The sequence below is a fragment of the Panicum virgatum genome, chromosome 9K (genome assembly GCF_016808335.1).
Source record: "Panicum virgatum strain AP13 chromosome 9K, P.virgatum_v5, whole genome shotgun sequence".
NCBI classification, from domain to species: domain Eukaryota; kingdom Viridiplantae; phylum Streptophyta; class Magnoliopsida; order Poales; family Poaceae; genus Panicum; species Panicum virgatum.
In genome coordinates, this window is record NC_053144.1 from 1,147,110 (window position 1) to 1,165,410 (window position 18,301).

At 43.1% G+C, this 18,301-nt stretch overlaps 3 protein-coding genes and 1 long non-coding RNA gene across 8 annotated transcripts; 2 read left to right on the forward strand and 2 right to left on the reverse strand.

Moving 5' to 3' along the window:
* The first annotated feature begins 2,969 nt into the window (after positions 1–2,969).
* On the forward strand, positions 2,970–6,431 carry LOC120649132. 2 transcript variants are annotated; one of them, XR_005665170.1, is made up of 4 exons: positions 2,970–3,718; positions 3,881–4,065; positions 4,157–4,680; positions 6,298–6,431. It is a non-coding gene; the product is annotated as an uncharacterized LOC120649132 (long non-coding RNA). The 2 variants fall into 2 exon arrangements; XR_005665169.1 differs by having other exon boundaries at positions 2,970–3,413.
* A 1,132-nt stretch (positions 6,432–7,563) lies between these two features.
* LOC120649130 (ubiquinone biosynthesis O-methyltransferase, mitochondrial-like) lies at positions 7,564–12,609 on the reverse strand. 3 transcript variants are annotated; one of them, XM_039925832.1, is made up of 9 exons: positions 12,216–12,609; positions 11,670–11,759; positions 11,066–11,144; positions 10,035–10,112; positions 9,844–9,892; positions 9,442–9,491; positions 8,896–9,045; positions 8,177–8,257; positions 7,564–8,101 (listed from the first exon to the last, which is right to left on the reverse strand). In XM_039925832.1, exons 1-9 carry the CDS (start codon positions 12,494–12,496, stop codon positions 7,973–7,975), a joined length of 987 nt encoding a protein of 328 aa, XP_039781766.1. In that variant the 5' UTR covers positions 12,497–12,609; the 3' UTR covers positions 7,564–7,972. The 3 variants fall into 3 exon arrangements, with proteins under 3 accessions (XP_039781766.1, XP_039781767.1, XP_039781769.1); XM_039925833.1 differs by having other exon boundaries at positions 11,670–12,136; positions 12,216–12,593; XM_039925835.1 differs by having other exon boundaries at positions 11,670–12,106; positions 12,216–12,362.
* A 44-nt stretch (positions 12,610–12,653) lies between these two features.
* LOC120649129 (poly(ADP-ribose) glycohydrolase 1-like) lies at positions 12,654–16,624 on the forward strand. The gene is made up of 9 exons (XM_039925831.1): positions 12,654–13,253; positions 13,346–13,550; positions 13,800–13,904; positions 14,231–14,349; positions 14,465–14,608; positions 14,682–14,751; positions 15,285–15,422; positions 15,583–15,645; positions 16,013–16,624. Exons 1-9 carry the CDS (start codon positions 12,712–12,714, stop codon positions 16,175–16,177), a joined length of 1,551 nt encoding a protein of 516 aa, XP_039781765.1. The 5' UTR covers positions 12,654–12,711; the 3' UTR covers positions 16,178–16,624.
* Positions 16,403–18,263, reverse strand: LOC120649131 (probable thiol methyltransferase 2). Of its 2 annotated transcripts, XM_039925837.1 has the most exons (7): positions 17,830–18,169; positions 17,629–17,765; positions 17,338–17,528; positions 17,118–17,217; positions 16,957–17,003; positions 16,771–16,849; positions 16,403–16,695 (listed from the first exon to the last, which is right to left on the reverse strand). In XM_039925837.1, the coding sequence occupies exons 1-7, from the start codon at positions 17,927–17,929 to the stop codon at positions 16,630–16,632; spliced, it is 720 nt and encodes a 239-aa protein (XP_039781771.1). In that variant the 5' UTR covers positions 17,930–18,169; the 3' UTR covers positions 16,403–16,629. The 2 variants fall into 2 exon arrangements, with proteins under 2 accessions (XP_039781771.1, XP_039781770.1); XM_039925836.1 differs by having other exon boundaries at positions 16,415–16,695; positions 16,957–17,217; positions 17,830–18,263.
* Positions 18,264–18,301: the final 38 nt, after the last annotated feature.

Below are 18,301 nucleotides of genomic sequence, written 5' to 3' on the forward strand. Positions count from 1 at the left end.
TAGATGGTTTTTAGTAATTAGAACGATGCATATTAGATGAGGATCAGATGTACTCACTCACTAGAACTTCATCTCTTAGCTGAATTGTTGTTATCATAGGCTTAGGTAATTTCTTATTCGTTGAGAGGTCGCGGTTGGCAAGTACATGTCGTAGGTACGTCAACCTCGCGTTTCAAAAGCTGTTCAACTACACAACTACTAATCCAATAACTCTTAACAACCGGTGAGACGTATGTAGCAAGTCAGATTTATTTATCTTTTTCATGAAGGAAACATTACTGTTACTACTAGCTATACCTAGCGTCCAGGCTTTAGGTAGCTTATTAAACAGAATCGTCGTGAGTCGTGACCAAAAGTGCTGGAACAATACTCCAGCCGCCGTCACGCACGGACGCACCCCCGTCGTCGCCACCTGCTCCGGCCGGCAGCGGCGGCGGGGCAAGCCGTCGCCGGTGAGACCCGCGGTGGGCACGCGGTGCCCCACGGACGCATTGAGTGGAACAAGTCAACCGAAACATTAGTATATAGGACGAAACAAACATCACAAGCTGCTTGGAACGCTACTCTCAATAAATTCCAGTTTTTTCTACTTATGTAAGATTACAAATTTTTTACTCTAACGCTTCGTGTAAAGACTCTAATTGTGCGAAACATTGATTGTTTGGTTTTGATTGTGATTCCAATTGATTTGTTAGGATTCTGATTAGAATTTTGTGCCAATCGATTTGTTTGGTCCTAATGAATTATTATTTATTTTAAAAATAAAAGTAGAGATAGAGGAAAATAATCTACCATATTCTCTATTTGTGTATACCAAAACTCTTCCCTCAAGAGACCACGTCATCGCCAGCTTCCAACCGCACGATCCACGATCCACGCCGCCCGAAGACCTCTGCTGGGATGCTTCCAGGCCTTCCCACGTACTCCCCTCACTGCAGGGCTGCAGCCTCGACCGCGCCCCGGCCCGCGGCTGGTGCCTTCCCGCCCCGTGCCCTCGCGCCGCCCACCGCTCCGCTCCGTCGTCCGCCCCACCGAGCAGCCGCCGCCCCCACCCGATGTCGCCATTCCGCGCCCCCGCCCCCACACAATTCGGCGCCGGCTTGGCCCCACGCTCGTCTCCGCCCCGCCGGCGGCAGCCCGCCCCGGCCCGCGGCTGGCGCCTCCACGCCCCGCGCACTCAGGCCCCGCGCACGCTCGGCTCTGCCCCCCGCCCGGCGCCTCGAGCCACCCGCCTGGAAGCCGCCCCGCCCCGCCCCGCGCCCTCGCGCCACCCGCCGCTTGCCTCCTCCGCCGCTCGCCTCAAGGTACCCACCCCCGCCCCCAAACCAGCTGGCGCCGCCGACGCCCGCCGCCCGACGTCGCCCGGTCGGAGCCGCCCCGCGCAACGCGCGGGGGTTCCTGCTAGTTATTGATGGGGTTTGTTGGCGGCCATCTGGCGACAGATTCGGGCATTATGCCTTGGTCACTTTCCGTGGTGGGGGGCAGTTGGCTGGGTTTAATTTTCTCTTTTTTTGAAATATTATTAATTTTCTCTTTGGCTCGCCAGGCTGTTGAAGATTGCCATGATTAAGGCGGAGAATAATAATAATAATAATAATAATAATAATAATAATAATAAGGAAACAGAGAAGAATAGAGTGAGGAAGAAATGTCGGGCGGGCCGAACACGAACTCGATATGGGCTGGGCCTCAGGCCTGGTATTCATGTTGATGCGCACTACCCGCGGCCCACATGAGCCGGCCTCACGTTTTCACTGCTACCGGCTGGAAGTAATTACTGCTTAGGAAACACTACACATCCATGTTATCTCTCTATATTTTTGTTCTTATGCTGGGCTGCAGCATGCACTGTGTGTGAAGTAGAAGCATGCATGGGCCACGCACACTGCTTGGCTTAACAGCTAAGCAATGATCTTTTCTTGTTGCTTTGCAAGCAGAAACATGCATGTATTGGGAGGTCATGCTGCGTGGATCGGATGGTGCATGAACATCTCTCCAAAATCAAAGTGAATTTGCTTTCATCACTGCCAGCAGTGTACTGTATCACCATTAGGTGTACCCGTATTTGTTGTAACCTACACAAGTGGTAGCCTACTGTTACAAGTGGAGACAAGTTTTCAACTGCTTTTGGCACTAGTAAAATCTTTATGCACACTTTCCTAACAGAGTCACCCGGCTTTCAGAGAATCCAAGGCCTTTATTAGCTATATATTGTAACGCTCACAAATCAACATTAGAATAATATAGTTTTGTGATGAATATTATGTATAGTTAAAATAAAACAAATATATTTCGAAAAGGGATAGGGATAGAACCGTGCAAAGGAAAGGTAATACTTCCAAACGAGAAACTGAACACACAGCTGTGTGTGGAGTGTTCTGCTATCATATTGGTAATTCTTGGTTGTGGCCCAATTCATTTTGTCACACCAACAACTTTGATCTAGGAATCATGTACCACAAGTAAAGTGCAACACACATGAACTTTTGCTGCCGATATATGATCTACATGCAAATTGACGGATCCTATATATATGCAAGCCTCAAAATTTATACATCCCTGATAGGCTTTACGGATTTTCTTGTCATACAGAGGATCAAATATTCACATGAACTATGCCTTGTAAAATGTTAACGATACATACATATGAAGTTATCAAATTTCATCACTTGGCTATACATGGGGAAATATGATAAATTATCTATATATGTGGGCACGATTAATAATTATAATATTTGAATAAAGGCTTTCTACTAGCTGTCATCACCCATTTATTTATTTTTAGCCGTTTCTCCTGTATGGAACATGTGAGCAATCCCGTGGCAGTATGCATGCTCCAAATTATTGTTGGGTGTAGAAAACAGGAATAGCAGGTGTCTTCTCTATATCATCTCCTCCAAAGTTCCAGCTGTAGCTATTACCTCCTTTCTTCACTCGTCTCTCTTACTCCACTTCCTATGGATACTTTTGATCTACCTAATGCTATTAAATCTTGCATCATGCATGGCGCCAGCTTTACTATCGCTTGGTATTTCTCCTTGGAATGGATCCTTCCCTTTCCATAGAGATCATTGCTTTTTGGTTGTTGGTTGAAGGAAATGGTGAAGTTGATTTCCTTCGGCACATCAATTCTTTTCACGGTGATCATTTTCTTGCCCTTGTTGGTATGGGTAAGCAATTTATTGATGCCATGCATGGCAACCCTGTTGATTTGAAATCCAGATCTGCCAGAGTTCCACAGTCAAGTTATGTTGGGAATTTGTTTCTTCCTCAATAATGTCTGCTATAAGGTCTTAAATGATCTTAGGCGAAAGGCTGAGCAGGGGGTGACAATTCATGATATGGAAGAGTCACTCGAATCAAATTATCATGGTCTTCGTGAACACTCGAAGGATCAACCTCTTATAAGAATTGTAAGGACAAAAGTAGCATATTTTGAAACTTAGTCTTTTGTAATTTTATGAATTTATTGCACTTAAATTGCGTGACACTTATATGGATGGCACCAATAATTTTCCTCATTTACTTGTTGTGATCAACTTCCATAATTCTATATTTTCTCTATTCTATATAGAGCTACAATCAATATCAAGGAGAATCTTTAATTTGTAGAAATATGACTAGTGCTATTGAATGCCTTGAAGATATGGAAGCATCTCCAAAATCAAATTATCATGTTCTTTATCAATACATGAAGGATCGGCCACACATAAGCACCGTAAGAAAAAAGGCAGTATATTTAAGAACTTAATTGATGGTACTTTCCTAAATTGATTGCATTTAAACCGTGTGGCGCTTATATGGCTGGCACCAATAATTTTCTCATTACCACATTATAATAAACTTTCATTTAATTATATATTTTCTCTTTTGCATACAGAGCTATCATCAGTATCAAGAAGATTGTTCAATTTCTAGAAGTATGCTTGGTGAAATTAAATCCCTTGAAGATATGAAAGAATCTCCAAATTCAAATTATCATGTTCTTCATCGACACATGAAGAATCAGCCTCATATAAGCACTGTAAGCAGAAAAAGTAGCATATACTTAAACTTATTTTTGTGGTACTTTCCTTAAACTATGTGATGCATATATGGACATTTAACTATTATAGTGAACTTTTATTTGGTTTTATATTTGCTCCTTTTCATTCAGACTTATCACAAATATCAAGGAGACTGTTCAATTTCTAGAACAAGTATGCCTAGGGATATTAATTGCATTGAAGATATGGTGAAAGCAGGGGATGAAGCTCAATCAGACTTAGGTAACATGATTTCTCAGCAACAAAAAGACACTGGATGGAGCATATCTTCAAGATCAACTATTTTTCCTACCGCTATTGAAAACCACCAAGATATGGTAAAAATGAGATATGGAGCCCAATCAATGAATGCCTTCTCAATAGATCAAGATATTTATAGCCCTCAACAACAAAAACCCATTGGAGTGAACATATCTTATAGACCAGATATTCATGGTTTGGAATCATTATTCAACAGATGTACGATTTCTTCCCAGTTTCCACTGAAGCGGGATAATACATTTCCCCAAAGTTCTACAATGAACATTAATCCTTATGTCCATTCACCTATCCCTCAACATCACATAACATTATTTGTTACTTTCTCTAATGGATATCCATTGACTAAAAAGGAAGTATATAACTTCTTCATGAGGTAAGATTCTGTCTTTATATTTACATGTTTGCATGCAAGTACCATGGCACATTAAATTATTTTTATTTAATCTCATAAAACCAAACATTAAAATGACTCTTTAGGAGTGAAACTAGGCGGCATGTTTCCTATATTATTCATTTTCTTGGTTTTACATTATCTTTTATTTTATTTAATTAGATTTGCACCACTAGACAGTGTTGGATTAAGAAAAATGCTATTAGAAAGTATTCATACATTATTTTTCATCAAAAAAGCATTGATAATTTCCTTAGAACAATGGTGCTCATGCGCTTAACTTTTACTGTACCGTGCGTAATGCACATCATATTCCTTCTTGTTCTTCTCTTATATGGAAAAGGCACTTGAACCTAAACATAATGGAGATACCTTATCTATCCCCCATTCTCAACCAACACTAGAAAAAAAAACACATGACGTAGGTAACGGTGGAGCATGCTCTCATCACAACTAAGTTTGGCAGATGAGATATCAACAATCGAAAATACATAAAAAAAAGATTAAAACTAGCAGAGCAAAACAATATACTATACATGATCTGTATACATGAAAGTGGTAAAAATTTAATTTACTCAATGTATTTGAAATAAGTAGTGCAACATGGATCAAAGTATGGAAAATTAATAGAATTGTGTGTGTCAAGAAGAATGGAGATCCATACCTAATCAATAAATCAAAAGCTTTAGGCATTAGGAGGTTAGGCAACTCTTTTTTTTTCTTTTGAAAAATAGGTTAGGGTACTTGGCGTATACGATGGGCAGTAAGAAGAGGGGGAGTAATAAGAGGAGGGGAGGAAGGGAAAGAGAGGAAGGATGAGGTTTAGAAGAGGCGGATAAACCTGGAGAAGAAAGGGTGAAGCTGAGGCTAGTGCCTCACTACACTTCTCTAGTCCTCAATCTTCTGTTGTCCCTGCCAGCTACGTGTGCCCCTTCCCTCTCCCTCATGGTGCCATGCCCCCCCCCCCCCCCCCGCCACACACACACCCCAACAACAACAACTTGTCATAATAAGGTGAGGGGTTTCTGCTTTGCAGTATATAATACTGAAGAATGTAAAGTAGTGTGACGCTTGTAGAAACCGATGAGCAAACAGACAAAAATGACACGAGAATGGACAGCCGGTGGTACCACAAGTTTCGTGATTCATTCAAATATTGAATAACAGTTATATCAAATATATTTTTATAAGAAGGAAACAAATTAAATTCCAAAAAACATATAAATAATTTAGTGTAAAATAAAATGAGAACATCAAATGCAGAAAAGTGCATGGGTGATTGATATTCAAACCCAACACAAATGGTAAGTCCATGTGGAAAAATAGTGAGATAAAAGAAGAGGGGAGGAGAAAAGTGTGCATCACTGTTCAAGCTAAGCCTTGCACATTCATCATCAGTCATCACCCACCCAGTTTAACTCTTTTTTTTCAAACAACTCACATTTTGCAAGGTATACCATAGGGGTCTAGTATTAGTATAAGCTTTTTCGCATTCTTAGAAAGCTATATATACTTACTTAAGGAAGTTTACTAGTACTTGTTATATATATAACTTATAGACTGCTGCACATTTATTTCAGCTCTCGTATATATTGCTAGGTGCAGTAGTTCTTATCTCTCGTTCCTTCTATATTGCAGCAATTTCGGTGATGTGGAAAGCCTAAGCATAGAGGAGTCTGTTGAACTCAGGCCACCACAGTATGCACTAGTCACATTTGGCACTCTGGAGACTGCTACTCATTCTTGATGGGAAAGAGAAGGTCAAGTTTGTGACAGGAGGGAAACATTTATGGGCTCGAAAATATGTGCCAAAGAAGCAGCAGAAGGACAAAAACAAGGCTTGGATGTGACTGAATAATTTGCAACTCAAGTGGTTTATTTAAAGAAATGCCCATTAGACTGAATAATTTTCAATTCCAGTATTTTGCTTGTCTGTTAAGAGTCGTGCTTAACTAAGGGCTTCAAATACCGAGCTACCTGCATGCATGCGTCTTTAATTTGCATTGGAACTGTAGTCCTATGCTTTGCGTCATGCTGAGCAAGACTAATGATTTAGCCCGCTGCTGGCTGCAAGAATCTTTGCAAGTCATCTCTCAGCATGCTTTGGGCATGTGTCCGAGTGACTAAATAATGTGTGTTTAAAGACTTTCATTATTTACCTTTTGCAGCACCCATTTAATTTCTCTGAGCACGTAGAAGTGATCTAATTGTACCTCAGTGTTGTAGGTATTGCCAGAGGTTTAATTGCTACTGTGCAGGTCTAATTACCTACAGGCTACAATAGAATGCCATATCATTCTACTATAGGTTCATCAAAAGCATAGTGAATGAACATTTTGATCAGAAAAAAACTGCTATATGAGCATGTACTGAATGAATATCAACTCCGATCCGATCCTATTTATGAGGTACTGGTAGATTGGTAGTGATGGCGGATTGGCTGTTCAAAACTCTCTGGTCGAGACCAATAATAGATGCATTTCAGGATCATATGGAACCAGAGACCAGACAATCGCAACATTTCAGGATCTAAAGAAGACTCCCAACCAGAACCAGCCCCACAAAGTTTGGAGAAGGAATTCACAGCTAGCGGGCAGTCACCAAGTTTATGACTTCCCTCTTGAGGCTTTAGGTGCTCATCAAGAGGGCTATTTGATCAACAAGTCATTCTAGGAATTCTAGGACAAATTAATAAGAAGGTAAAATGACCATGTTTGCACCTATATATTATCCATATTTGGCACTAATTGATTCTTGCATGCATATGCACTTTCTAAATAGGATAGAGTGACTTGTTTTTGGGGACAAATTTTGAATCTCAGGATGACTGCCAGGTGCATTCGCCGATGCCAAAACCACCATCCATAGTTAAAAATGTACTTCCAGCAGACAGCTCAATATATAGGAAGCTAATACACCTGATACATTTCAGAATTGCAGCGAGTCCACTGCAACAACAGAGCGAATGTTGCTAACCTCTCCCTCTTCCTCCTTACAACGCTAGCTAATGTAGCTGCGAGAGATATAGATAAAGCACCATCCTTGTATTTGCCACAAAATTGCTAAAACTGTCTGAAGCAGCCGTGCATTACATTGTTATTACACAATTAATCAAAAAGAAAGCAGAGCTAGCTCGACTTGTTAGCAGCTGCCTCTCGTCAGCTTGACAAGACAACTTCTCAATGGGGCTTCCACACAACATGGTTGTACCTAGCACTAAGATTCAACAGACAAGATTTTGCCAATTCTTTTTCTCCAACCACAATAATCTTGCCTATGTGCAATTTGTCGATGGTGTTTCACTCTTCTTGACACCAAAAGCAATATAGTTCACACTGACATCATCTGACAGAGACCACTCTCCACTCAGCGGATTATAAACGAACCCTGCCATCTCTTCAACCTGGTGATAGATGTCAAGTTATTAGAAACACAACTTACAATCAAATTCAACATGATATAGTGATTGAAAACTCACGGAGACAGAAGCTTTTTGCAGCATTAGGGAAAGCTCCTCAGGGGTAACCAGTTTGGACCACTCATGTGTGCCTCTAGGAAGCTGCATGAGTACAATAACTCATAATGTGATATCAATCTTAATCTGCACTTCACCTTAAGCAAAACTATGCTAGTATAATTGTTGCAACATCATAGCACTCTGGAGATTTTAACCGCTATGCCCATTATAGGATTCTGACCAAGGTAACAAAAAAAATCAGGAATGAGCCGAGAAAATTAAACTGACATGGCCTGATTTCGGAACGATGACCACTTAGGTTCTCTTCATTAGATCATTAAGATTTTCAAATTTGAATGAAGTCTTCAAACTGGACCAATTTTGAGGGCGTAAACCACTAATTTATGGGTCTTAAGACTCTGGTTCTGACAACCCTACAAGGAAACAGCTAGCTACACAAAGCAAGGACACTCTCTACATGTACAGTCCGTGGCATCATATGTAGGAGGGACAGAGCTGTTTCGTTTACAATATATCTGAGTATATAATGATTTCAAAAACTGGTTATAAGATAGAACTTGAGTTCGTAAGCAGCAGTAGCTGTCAGAAAGGTATGAACCATGTACTACTAGTTGCACTCTCAAGACTTCACTAAGCTAGCATATTTATCCAACACAATGGGTGCCCAAGTAAATCTACTAATCTCAGAAAATGAAGCTAATACATGAAAGAAGGCTAACCCATCTGAGGATGTACTCAGCAGCAACTATTGCAGTGGTATATGCTCTCATTGAGCGATTGATTGTGGAAACTACAGTGGCACCATTAGGAGCTGTCAAAGCTGAGAGCGATTCGCAAAACTCCAAAGGATTAGCGACATGCTCAATCACCTGTAAAATATACGAAGTTCAATACATATTCTAGATCCAAAAGTACATCGGTTAACAGACCTGTAAATGAAATGAACCAAAAGAAGAAAAGGGCACCGGTCGCATGATTTAAAGATTCTATTGTTTGGAATGAGCTTAATTAATGCAGACAAGTATAAACAGAAGATCCAGATATACGTGAAACAAATTAGTCTTACCTAACCTTATCACTGGCTAAATACAAGTAAAACATATTTTCTCTTAATGATTAATTAATGCACATAAAGTATTGCCGTCGTGCAGTGCCGTACAATCTATATTTCTGATTGGCTATTACTCTCAATCAGAGAAAGAATAGGCTCCTCCATACTTGTTTGAAGGAGAGGACGGGTACAGATGGAACCAAAATAAGCATACCTCAAGAGAAATTACAGCATCAAACAGCCTTTTCTCTTTTACCAATGCCTCTGCATATAAAGAAAGAAATCAATCACTTAGATATCCAAATTCATTATCTTGTCAAAATTGGAAAGGGTAATGTTCATCCTTTGTAGTAAGACTAATTCTTACATAATATAACTATTAATATTAAGGTTGCAACAACATTAAGTACCAGCAAAGTTTAGAGCGAACAATCCCCCCACCCCATCCCCCAAAAAAGGTTTACATGGAAAAGAACTGCTAGGGTCAACACACCAGCTCCTCTATCATAGTTTAAAAGAAATGCAATAGGTAAATGCTGTTAGAACTATACAATGGAGTGCCTTCAAAAAGAATACTGTTCAACATAAGTAAATTTAGAGAGAGGGAGAGACAAACCAGCTGTTGTGCAGTAATACTCAATGGAAGCAGTTTCCGGATCAGATGCCTGAGAACACAAGAACCAAGAATCATTGACTGAAGGAATACTGAAGTTACGGATTATTGCACTTTAAGATCCTAAAATAACTCTCAAGACAAACAAACATAGATGCATTCACTTGTAATTTACATGATCGAAATGTGTGTACCGCGTGAATACTTGCGATCTTTATATTCTTGTCAACAGCATCAATTGCAGTAACTGCAGCTCCCATCCGAGCAAGAGGCTGCCACCCAGAACCAAGACAGAATTATTTTATTATTCTTTTCCAGATAGATCAAAATACAAAGAAACACTAGTTACAGTCCACAATCGCACTCAAAACACCCAAAAGGGATTGCATCGACATTAATATATAATGCTGACACTTTCAAACCAACTAGTTGCCTTATATTATGCCAGGTTTACAAATTTACTAAATTAATTAGCAATAGAATGTGCAATGTTCCAAGCTGAACTAGCACTAGTGTTGAGGTTTGCATATGAAATCACAAAACCATTTTAAAATGGAAATAAGGAACCATTTTCAGCATTTCCTATGTACCAAATTTTTCTCCAAAGAGTAGGTACAAAACTAAGATGATAAATGATCTAAATCAACATCAAGCTTGACTCCGCCTTTAGGATAGGTAAAAGTGAAGGCAGTTAGGAGTTCCATTAGTTTAAAGAATTCAGTAAGTGACTGCTAAAGTCATTATATATGTGGCAATAACATCAACGTAAGATTTTTAACCAGCCTGCCTATCCATTCAAGAGATTTCAATAATCAATGTTAAACTAAATTCTAGTCAGCTCGCAGATCTAAATCTGGACAGTACATATGAAATTCACACCGATCAGCAAGCCATGAATAATTATAGCATAAGCCATATGAATACACTGATAGTCCAATTATGTAAAGACAGCCTCAAAGGAACAAAGTTCATCCATGCACAAGACCACCATAGTGGAGGAAGAACCTATTACCACCACCACCAGCTCAATCTTTTAAGTATACCACCTCAAACAATCTGATAACCAAAAGGCCAACTACTAGATGTCAGCATCTGTTTCTATAATCTGTAACTGTTGCAAATGAATCACACACTTATCCCTTCATAAAAGATTATTGTCCCTTTACTATGAAAAGTGCCAGAAGGTAGCAATTCAAAGAAATGATTGACAGAGGGCAGCATCTACCTCTGACAGAATGCCACCTCCACATCCAACATCAATAACTTTGAGGCCTTCAAGTGGCTTAGATGAATATGGATCCCTCCTGAACGGATGAATATGGACACTTACGCAGTTAGCTAAAAAGAGAAATAAACGAGTATGTGTTGTTTCTTAAGAGTTAAGACGTCAGTTCATAGTCCAAACAAGAAGTTTCATCCCAGACATACATGCAATGGAGTACTATACAAATTTACGAACACCATTACAGATTTGGTTAGTCTACTAAAGCGTAGAAATTCACTAGCTCAATCGAGAAATTAATCCTATATCCCAGCCCAGCCCATGTGGACCAGGACCCCACTAAGAGATGCTATTCAAAAATAGTATGATTTATCATTTTTTTTGTCTTTGAAATAGCAACCTATGCTATCAAGGAAACATTACAGCTCACTGCTCATAATCGGTACAATGAATGTGTTAAATGGCTGCAGAAATGAAATAACTTCAACATTGAACCTTAATTATTCTTGTAGCATTAGCAATATAGTTCAGCAGTAGATTTCAAGTATATTTATTCAGAGGTTTGTAACAGCAAAAATGAATAAGTTCCAGGGGTGCAGAAATGTACCTGAAATGTCTACAAAGAGTGGAGCGGATAAAAGACAGTCGGGTTGGATTCATCAAATGCAAAGGTTTGAATGGACCGTTTGCATCCCACCTGTCATTCATTCCAGAAATAGCACTGTCATCAATAAGCAATAATATAACAAGGAGATACCTGCAGTTCCCTACCAACTTCAGCATTTCATTTGTGATTCACTCCCAACTAGTATTAGCTGAACAATCCCGTCTTATTCAGGTCTAATTTGTGGGCTTCCTTGAAAGTAACTTGCAGCATGCTCATATTGACAAACATGTGTGCCGATTCAACAGCACTAACTAACTACATCCAACACCCAGCCAAAGGAAGCAACTGCTCTCTTCGTTTGGACCATTGTTTTAACCATTTCATGGTTGCATATGATACCAATATCCAGATGCAGTTATCATGCCAGTAGCGATCCCCTACGAATGCTGTCGTCAAAGCCATAACCGCTAAAAATTTCATACAAGCATTTAGCAGCAGCACGGGAGTCCGACGTCGCAAGCAAAGGAGAGGGGATCTCACTCTTACCATGTCTCTGCGATGGCAGCGAACTTGGCGACCTCGGCGGGGTTCAGCGACGAGACAGTGGGACCGCCTCCGCCCGACCGCGACGGACCCCGAGGCGGAGATGGAGGAAGCGGCGGCTGTGGCGGGGCCGAGGAGGAGGAAACAGCGGCGTGACGCCGCCATTGGGGGAGGAGGGTCTGGGAAGGAGAATGGCTGGGGTTCGGGATTTGTGCCCCGACGTAGCGTGTGTAGGTGGAGGAGAGGAGGGCGCGGCGTAGGGAGGGAGGCACACGGCGGAGCATCGTGCGCTGCTACCGGAGCACCGGCAAGGTCACGGCGGCGATGGTGCCGACGGCCCGGGGTGAGGCGGAGGGTTTGGGCTTTGGTCATCCCGTGTGTGGACTCGACTATGGAGCCCAAACAAACCATGGGCTCTATTAAAAAACGTGGGCTCGCGCGGCCGGGAGCCCACACCGAGCCGACGGAGTCAGTCTCGCTCGCTCCGCCGGCAGCCGCCATGGAGCCGTCGGCTTCGGGCTTGGCGGCGCGCGGCGACCTGCGCTCGGTGCTGCCCTTCCTCCCCGTCGTCCTCCACGGCGGCGCGCTCTTTTGGCCGCCCGCGGCACAGGAGTCGCTCAGGGCGCTAGCGCTCGGCCCCGACGTCAGCCGCGTCGCCACGGGCGACGTCCTCGCCGACGCGCTCACCGACCTCCGCCTCGTGCTCGCCCTGCCCGCGCTGTCCCCGCGCGCCGCCGACGGCCTAGCCCTCTTCTTCGATGACCTCCTCTCGCGGGTCCAGGCGCGGGGCTGGTTCGCTGAGGTGGTCCCCAACCTCGCTCGCCTCCTCCTCCGCCTCCCAGCGCTGCTTGAGGATCACTACGACAAGGCCACCGACGCCGCCTCGGGGCTCCGGATCCTGGCGTCGCAGGACGCGGGCATTGTGCACCTCAGCCAGGAGCTTGTCGCAGCGCTGCTCACCTGCGCGCTCTTCTGCCTCTTCCCCACGGACGGTAGGGCCGAGGCGAGCCTTCCCAACATCAATTTCGACTGCCTATTTGCGTATGTCGTCTCACAGTTTTGTGTTGTTTTGCTAATGGGTGGGAGACGAACTGGAGTAATAATTGTGTGTCTGTTCACTGATCGATCTACAGGGCGCTGGTTCACAATGCAAGGCAAAGCCAGGAGCAGAAAGTGAGGTGCCTTGTGCACTATTTCGAGAGGGTGACTGATTCTACACCGACTGGTTTTGTTTCATTTGAGCGCAAGGTTCTTCCGCGCCGTGCTGGCTTGGGTGGTGTAACCTACCCTGATGTCGATGCGTGGATGAAATCCAGTTCACCCCTCTGCCAATTCCGGGTAAGAGGAATTACATAGTGATCCTGAATGCTCCGTAAGTATGGGTAGATTTTGAAGCTAAAGTTGATAAATAATTTGCTTGCTGGTATTGGCAAGGCTGCTACAAATGGAAAAATGCTCTATTACACTCACTGAACTATGATGACGGATAGGGATTTGTTGTGTTGCAGTAATTATTAGTCAAGTTACCAAAGTTTTCTTACTGTTGGGATTAAATTTACTGATTGTTTATTTTCTTTTCATTAGTAGGTATTTTCCTCAGGTTTTATTGAAGATGAGGAACAAGAAGCCCTTGAAGTTGACTTTGCAAATAGGTATTTGGGAGGAGGTGCACTTTCCAGGGGCTGTGTGCAGGTATCTTTCTTCCAATTGACAGATTATTAATTTATCCAGCCTTTAGATTTATAGCAGATGTTTCTGTTTGGGCTATCATAATCATGGGATTGTTCATTTGTTACCTTAAAGAAAATTTCCTGCATCTGTACTATTTGATTGGTATTTTATCTATCAATCCTATTGTACTTTAAAAAATTAAGTTTATCCATCAAACCTATTGTATTTTAAAAATTAACCTTTTGTGTTCTCCTGTGAATTGAAATGTCTTTAATTTGTGTTATGCGCATATTACAATGCTTTGTGGTTTTCTGTGTAACCAATCTGTCTTTTTCTATACGATGCAGGAAGAGATTCGTTTCATGATAAACCCAGAACTGATTGTGGGTATGCTCTTCATGGCTTCCATGGATGATAATGAGGCCATAGAAATTGTTGGTGCAGAAAGGTTCTCACAGTATATGGGGTTAGTTTAAATCTATCCATCCTTTACTTGATTCTAGTTCATAGGTTCAACAAGAAGTAACTGATACGATCCATGGGTTGATTTCCTTTACGACAAACTATTCTTCTCCTTACAGGTATGGCTCCTCATTTCGCTTTGTCGGTGACTATATAGATAGCAAGCCCATTGATTCTATGGGTAGACGGAGAACTAGGATAGTGGCAATAGATGCTTTGGACTGTCCTACTAGATTACATTACGAATCTAGTGGTCTCCTAAGGTAAATCAAGTTACTATTTGGAGCCAGCAAATATGTTTTATAGTTTTAGCATTTCTAATACTCCTTTGTTCAGGGAAGTGAATAAGGCTTTTTGTGGATTTTCCTACCAATCAAAGCTTCAGCTGTATACAAAGCTTTTCGAGGTTGTTTAACTAATCACTCTGTTAGCCACTTAGCCTGTTGAGTTTCTTTTACCACCACTTCCTTTTTTTTGTTTGAATAGCCTTTTTGCAGCTAATATGGCTGTAGTCAACACTCCAATCTGTAGTTAGAGTCATTTCTTAAGTTCCTGTAATTACCAATGATATAACTTTTTTTTTTTGAAAGCTACCAATGATATAACTAACTGAAGGCAGATCAAACAAGATAGCACTCTGGTGATGGGTACATAATCTAAAGGAGGGCTTAACATGATTAGCTGGAATCAACGATACATGATAGATTCTCTGTTCTCAAGGCGGTAAGGCGGACGCCTAGCAAGGTGGGGTGGCTGGACGCCTAGGCGAGCAAGGCGGGCGCCTAGGCGAGCAAGGCGCAAATCGGTGGACGGCGCATGGACGCCTAGGCGTCGCCTAGGCGACGCCTTGAGAACAGAGGATAGATTGATATATCTGCTGATTATGTTTTGTGATAGATATATCTGCTGATTATGTTTCACCTTTATAACACTGGCCAGGATTATAATAACAAGGATATCAGTCCAAGAATCAGTTCTGATGAATATATAGGGGTTTCGACTGGAAACTGGGGTTGTGGCGCCTTTGGTGGAAACCCTGAAATCAAGAGCATGATCCAATGGATTGCTGCATCTCAGGTACAGGAGAAATCAATGTTAGGCTTAGCAGTGCATGTCACCTATGTTTGTTTCCATTTGAATGCCACTACTGATTGATGTATATATGGTCATGATCGGAGCAGTCAATTTAATTTCTATGCCTTTTGTGACTGTAATCTGAATATTCTTGATTGCGCAGGCGCTCCGGCCTTTTGTGAACTATTACACTTTTGAGGACGCATCTCTGGAAAGACTAGGGGAGGTACTATCCATCCCTTCACTTACCTTCCGTGTTAAGAAAGTTGGACCTTAGCTTGTACCATTTCTAAAGTTGGTAGAGGTTTGCATGTCTATGATATTGATGGTTCTGTATTGTTCAGATATTCTTTCCCCAACTATGATGTATTCATAATGTTGTGTTGATCCTTCTCATTCGGTGCAGTCCAATGGACTCTCTCCTTGGACTGACTCCTGATGGGTCTGGTCCATTCTTAAAAGCTGAACTCTGCGCATAGTAGCGTTGATATGTTGATCATAATTTTGATAGAGTTAATTATAATTATGGTTGTTAAGCTTCTCTTTCATGTTTCCATAACCTTTTCCCTGCGGTATCATCATGTGTGCCGCAGGTGATCCAATGGATATTACATCATGGATGGACGGTCGGTGAGCTGTGGCACATGCTCATTGAGTACTCATCCCAGAGGTCGAGAGGGGAAACTTTCAAGGGCTTTCTCGCCTGGCTACTTCCCAACGGCAGCCCCAAAAATGAAGTGGATTACATGTCTGAATAGACCCAATTTTGAGGTCAGAATCTGTCAGGTCCCTAGAAATGTTGCATTACTTGTGTAGATTTGTGTAATTGTGTGTGCTCGCGAACAGAGGGGGGGGACAGTTGATTATTGCATCCTTGCCCAGTTGCCCGTTGGCACTCTGGACGCTTGCTTAAAATTGTCATTAATGTAACAAGCAACGACTAACTGCAGAGAACTCTATTCCACAGTGCCACACCTTACTGCTTTGCACAATACATATCGATATGTTGATGTATGTATTCAAGAGGAACCACACCTTAATGTTCTGCACAATACATATATGATATGTCGATAAACATATAGCGAACAATATTACCAATTACTACACACAAGACCGAGCTGGAGTCTTCCGTATATAATGAGTATACGTTTTGATTTCACTAGTGCAGAATTCATTGCATATTGTGGGGGTTGGAGTCTCCTTGATAGTGTTACTCTTCAGAATCCAGATTGGTTGGGCTTGCCATCCTCTTCCACCTTGCGATTTTCTCCATTCCCTGAGTAGTAGTGAGAAACAATTTATTATTGGAAGTATTCCTGTGAATCATTTATCCAAGTGTAGATTAAAGTACCTGTCGTCGTTTAACAGCCACATCGTTGTCTTGGATGCAAGTGATCACGAAACCCAGGGGCTTCAGCACCTCCTCGTAACTGCATGTGTCACGCATGATATATTTTTGTGAGAACTGACATGTCATCGTGTGTACTATGTGTGTGTTAACATTTGCTAGTACTGTAGGTTGATGGTGTCGTCTTACTCGAGCACTGTTGTGTTGAATGGCGGGCCAGCCTCCTGACCTTCAGCCTGCCATGCGGTCATGCAGATGCCGGCATCAACATAGAAATCATTGATCAGCAGTTTGCATTGTTGAATTACCACTAGACACTGACAGTGGCTGCTATCAGAATTCAGAATTACCAGGTACATGAGGGTAATGAGCTCGCCATTGGGCTTGAGCAGGTCGGCCATTCGCTTTGCCCATGCTGGCCTCATCGACGGGTGGAAAGCGCAGAAGAATCTGAAGGGCGTGCGTGGTCGATCCATCCAACGGACAAGAGATCATTTTTTTTCATCAGGAAAGCCATACTCACTAGTGGCAATTTACTGCTAGGATTAGGATATGAATATGATCACGCACGTGTAGTCGAAGATGAGGTCGAACAGCTCCGGCGGCTCCCAGGTGAAGAAGTCCGCCGCGACGAAGGCGAACAAGCTGGCGTCGGCCGCCGCCGCCGCCGACCACTGTTTGGCCTTGGCAACGGCGCTCTCGCAGATGTCAAGGCCGACGACGAAGCGGCCGGGGCCGGAGAGCGCCACCACGTCGTACCCCTGCACGAATTGAGTCCACATCAAAGCAAGGCAAGATGCCGTGGTGCAGCGTGCGACCAATGCAAGCTCGCGCATGCACTGACGGAGACGGATCACTGACCGCACCGCATCCCGGGACGAGGACGGTGGCGGCGTCGCCGGGCAGCGTCCCGGACTTGGCGAGCTCGACGACGGCCGGCGTGGGCTGGCCAAGGTCCCACGGCGTCACGCCTTCCTCCCAGCACCGGCTCCACCCATCTGCGCGCGAGTAGTCAGTCAGAAATGGTTTGCATCGATGCATAGATGGCAAGCGGCGATGTACCTTGACAATATTCCGGGCCGCCGATGAGCTGCCGCACGCGGGCCACCGTCGGGTTCGAGCCGTCCAGGACCTGGCCGCCGGCGACCGCCGTGGATGCCATGGGCCTCCTACTTTTAAAGTTTTAATCAAGTATCTTTGCCTAACAAACAATGGCGTGCATGAGCGAGGTTGCTAGTGTAGGGCTACTTGTAGCGTGCTCAGATCAATATTGCACTTGTACGAGAGGACGAGGCTCGTGCGTGTGTTCTCAATCCATCGATCACTTCGTCGTCTCGCCGGCCACCACACGTACCCTGTGTGTGGCCGGTGGCAGCTTGGCCGGCACCCCACTACCAGGCTCTGCTCTGCTCCCCTCTCCTCGTCACAATAAATTGATGATCTTGATGGCACAGACTACACATGGAGAATAATTGCATTGGGTGACTACTGACTAGTGGTGAGGGCAAAGCATCATCCTCCCCAGAATCCAAAT

Bases quoted from the DNA above. Each gene is read 5' to 3' on its own strand.
- LOC120649130 (XM_039925832.1), bottom strand. From the start codon at position 12,496: ATGCTCCGCCGTGTGCCTCCCTCCCTACGCCGCGCCCTCCTCTCCTCC. The intron at 11,145-11,669 runs GTACATTTCTGC...TCATCCGTTCAG, and splicing joins ACTCTTTGTAGACATTTCAG to GAGGGATCCATATTCATCTA. The intron at 9,893-10,034 runs GTACACACATTT...TTGTGTTCTCAG, and splicing joins AGATCGCAAGTATTCACGCG to GCATCTGATCCGGAAACTGC.
- LOC120649131 (XM_039925836.1), bottom strand. From the start codon at position 17,929: ATGGCATCCACGGCGGTCGCCGGCGGCCAGGTCCTGGACGGCTCGAAC. The intron at 17,529-17,628 runs GTCAGTGATCCG...CAATTCGTGCAG, and splicing joins TCGTCCCGGGATGCGGTGCG to GGGTACGACGTGGTGGCGCT. The intron at 17,218-17,337 runs GTGCGTGATCAT...CACGCCCTTCAG, and splicing joins GACCTCATCTTCGACTACAC to ATTCTTCTGCGCTTTCCACC.
- LOC120649129 (XM_039925831.1), top strand. From the start codon at position 12,712: ATGGAGCCGTCGGCTTCGGGCTTGGCGGCGCGCGGCGACCTGCGCTCG. The intron at 13,254-13,345 runs GTATGTCGTCTC...ATCGATCTACAG, and splicing joins AATTTCGACTGCCTATTTGC to GGCGCTGGTTCACAATGCAA. The intron at 14,350-14,464 runs GTTAGTTTAAAT...TTCTCCTTACAG, and splicing joins AGGTTCTCACAGTATATGGG to GTATGGCTCCTCATTTCGCT.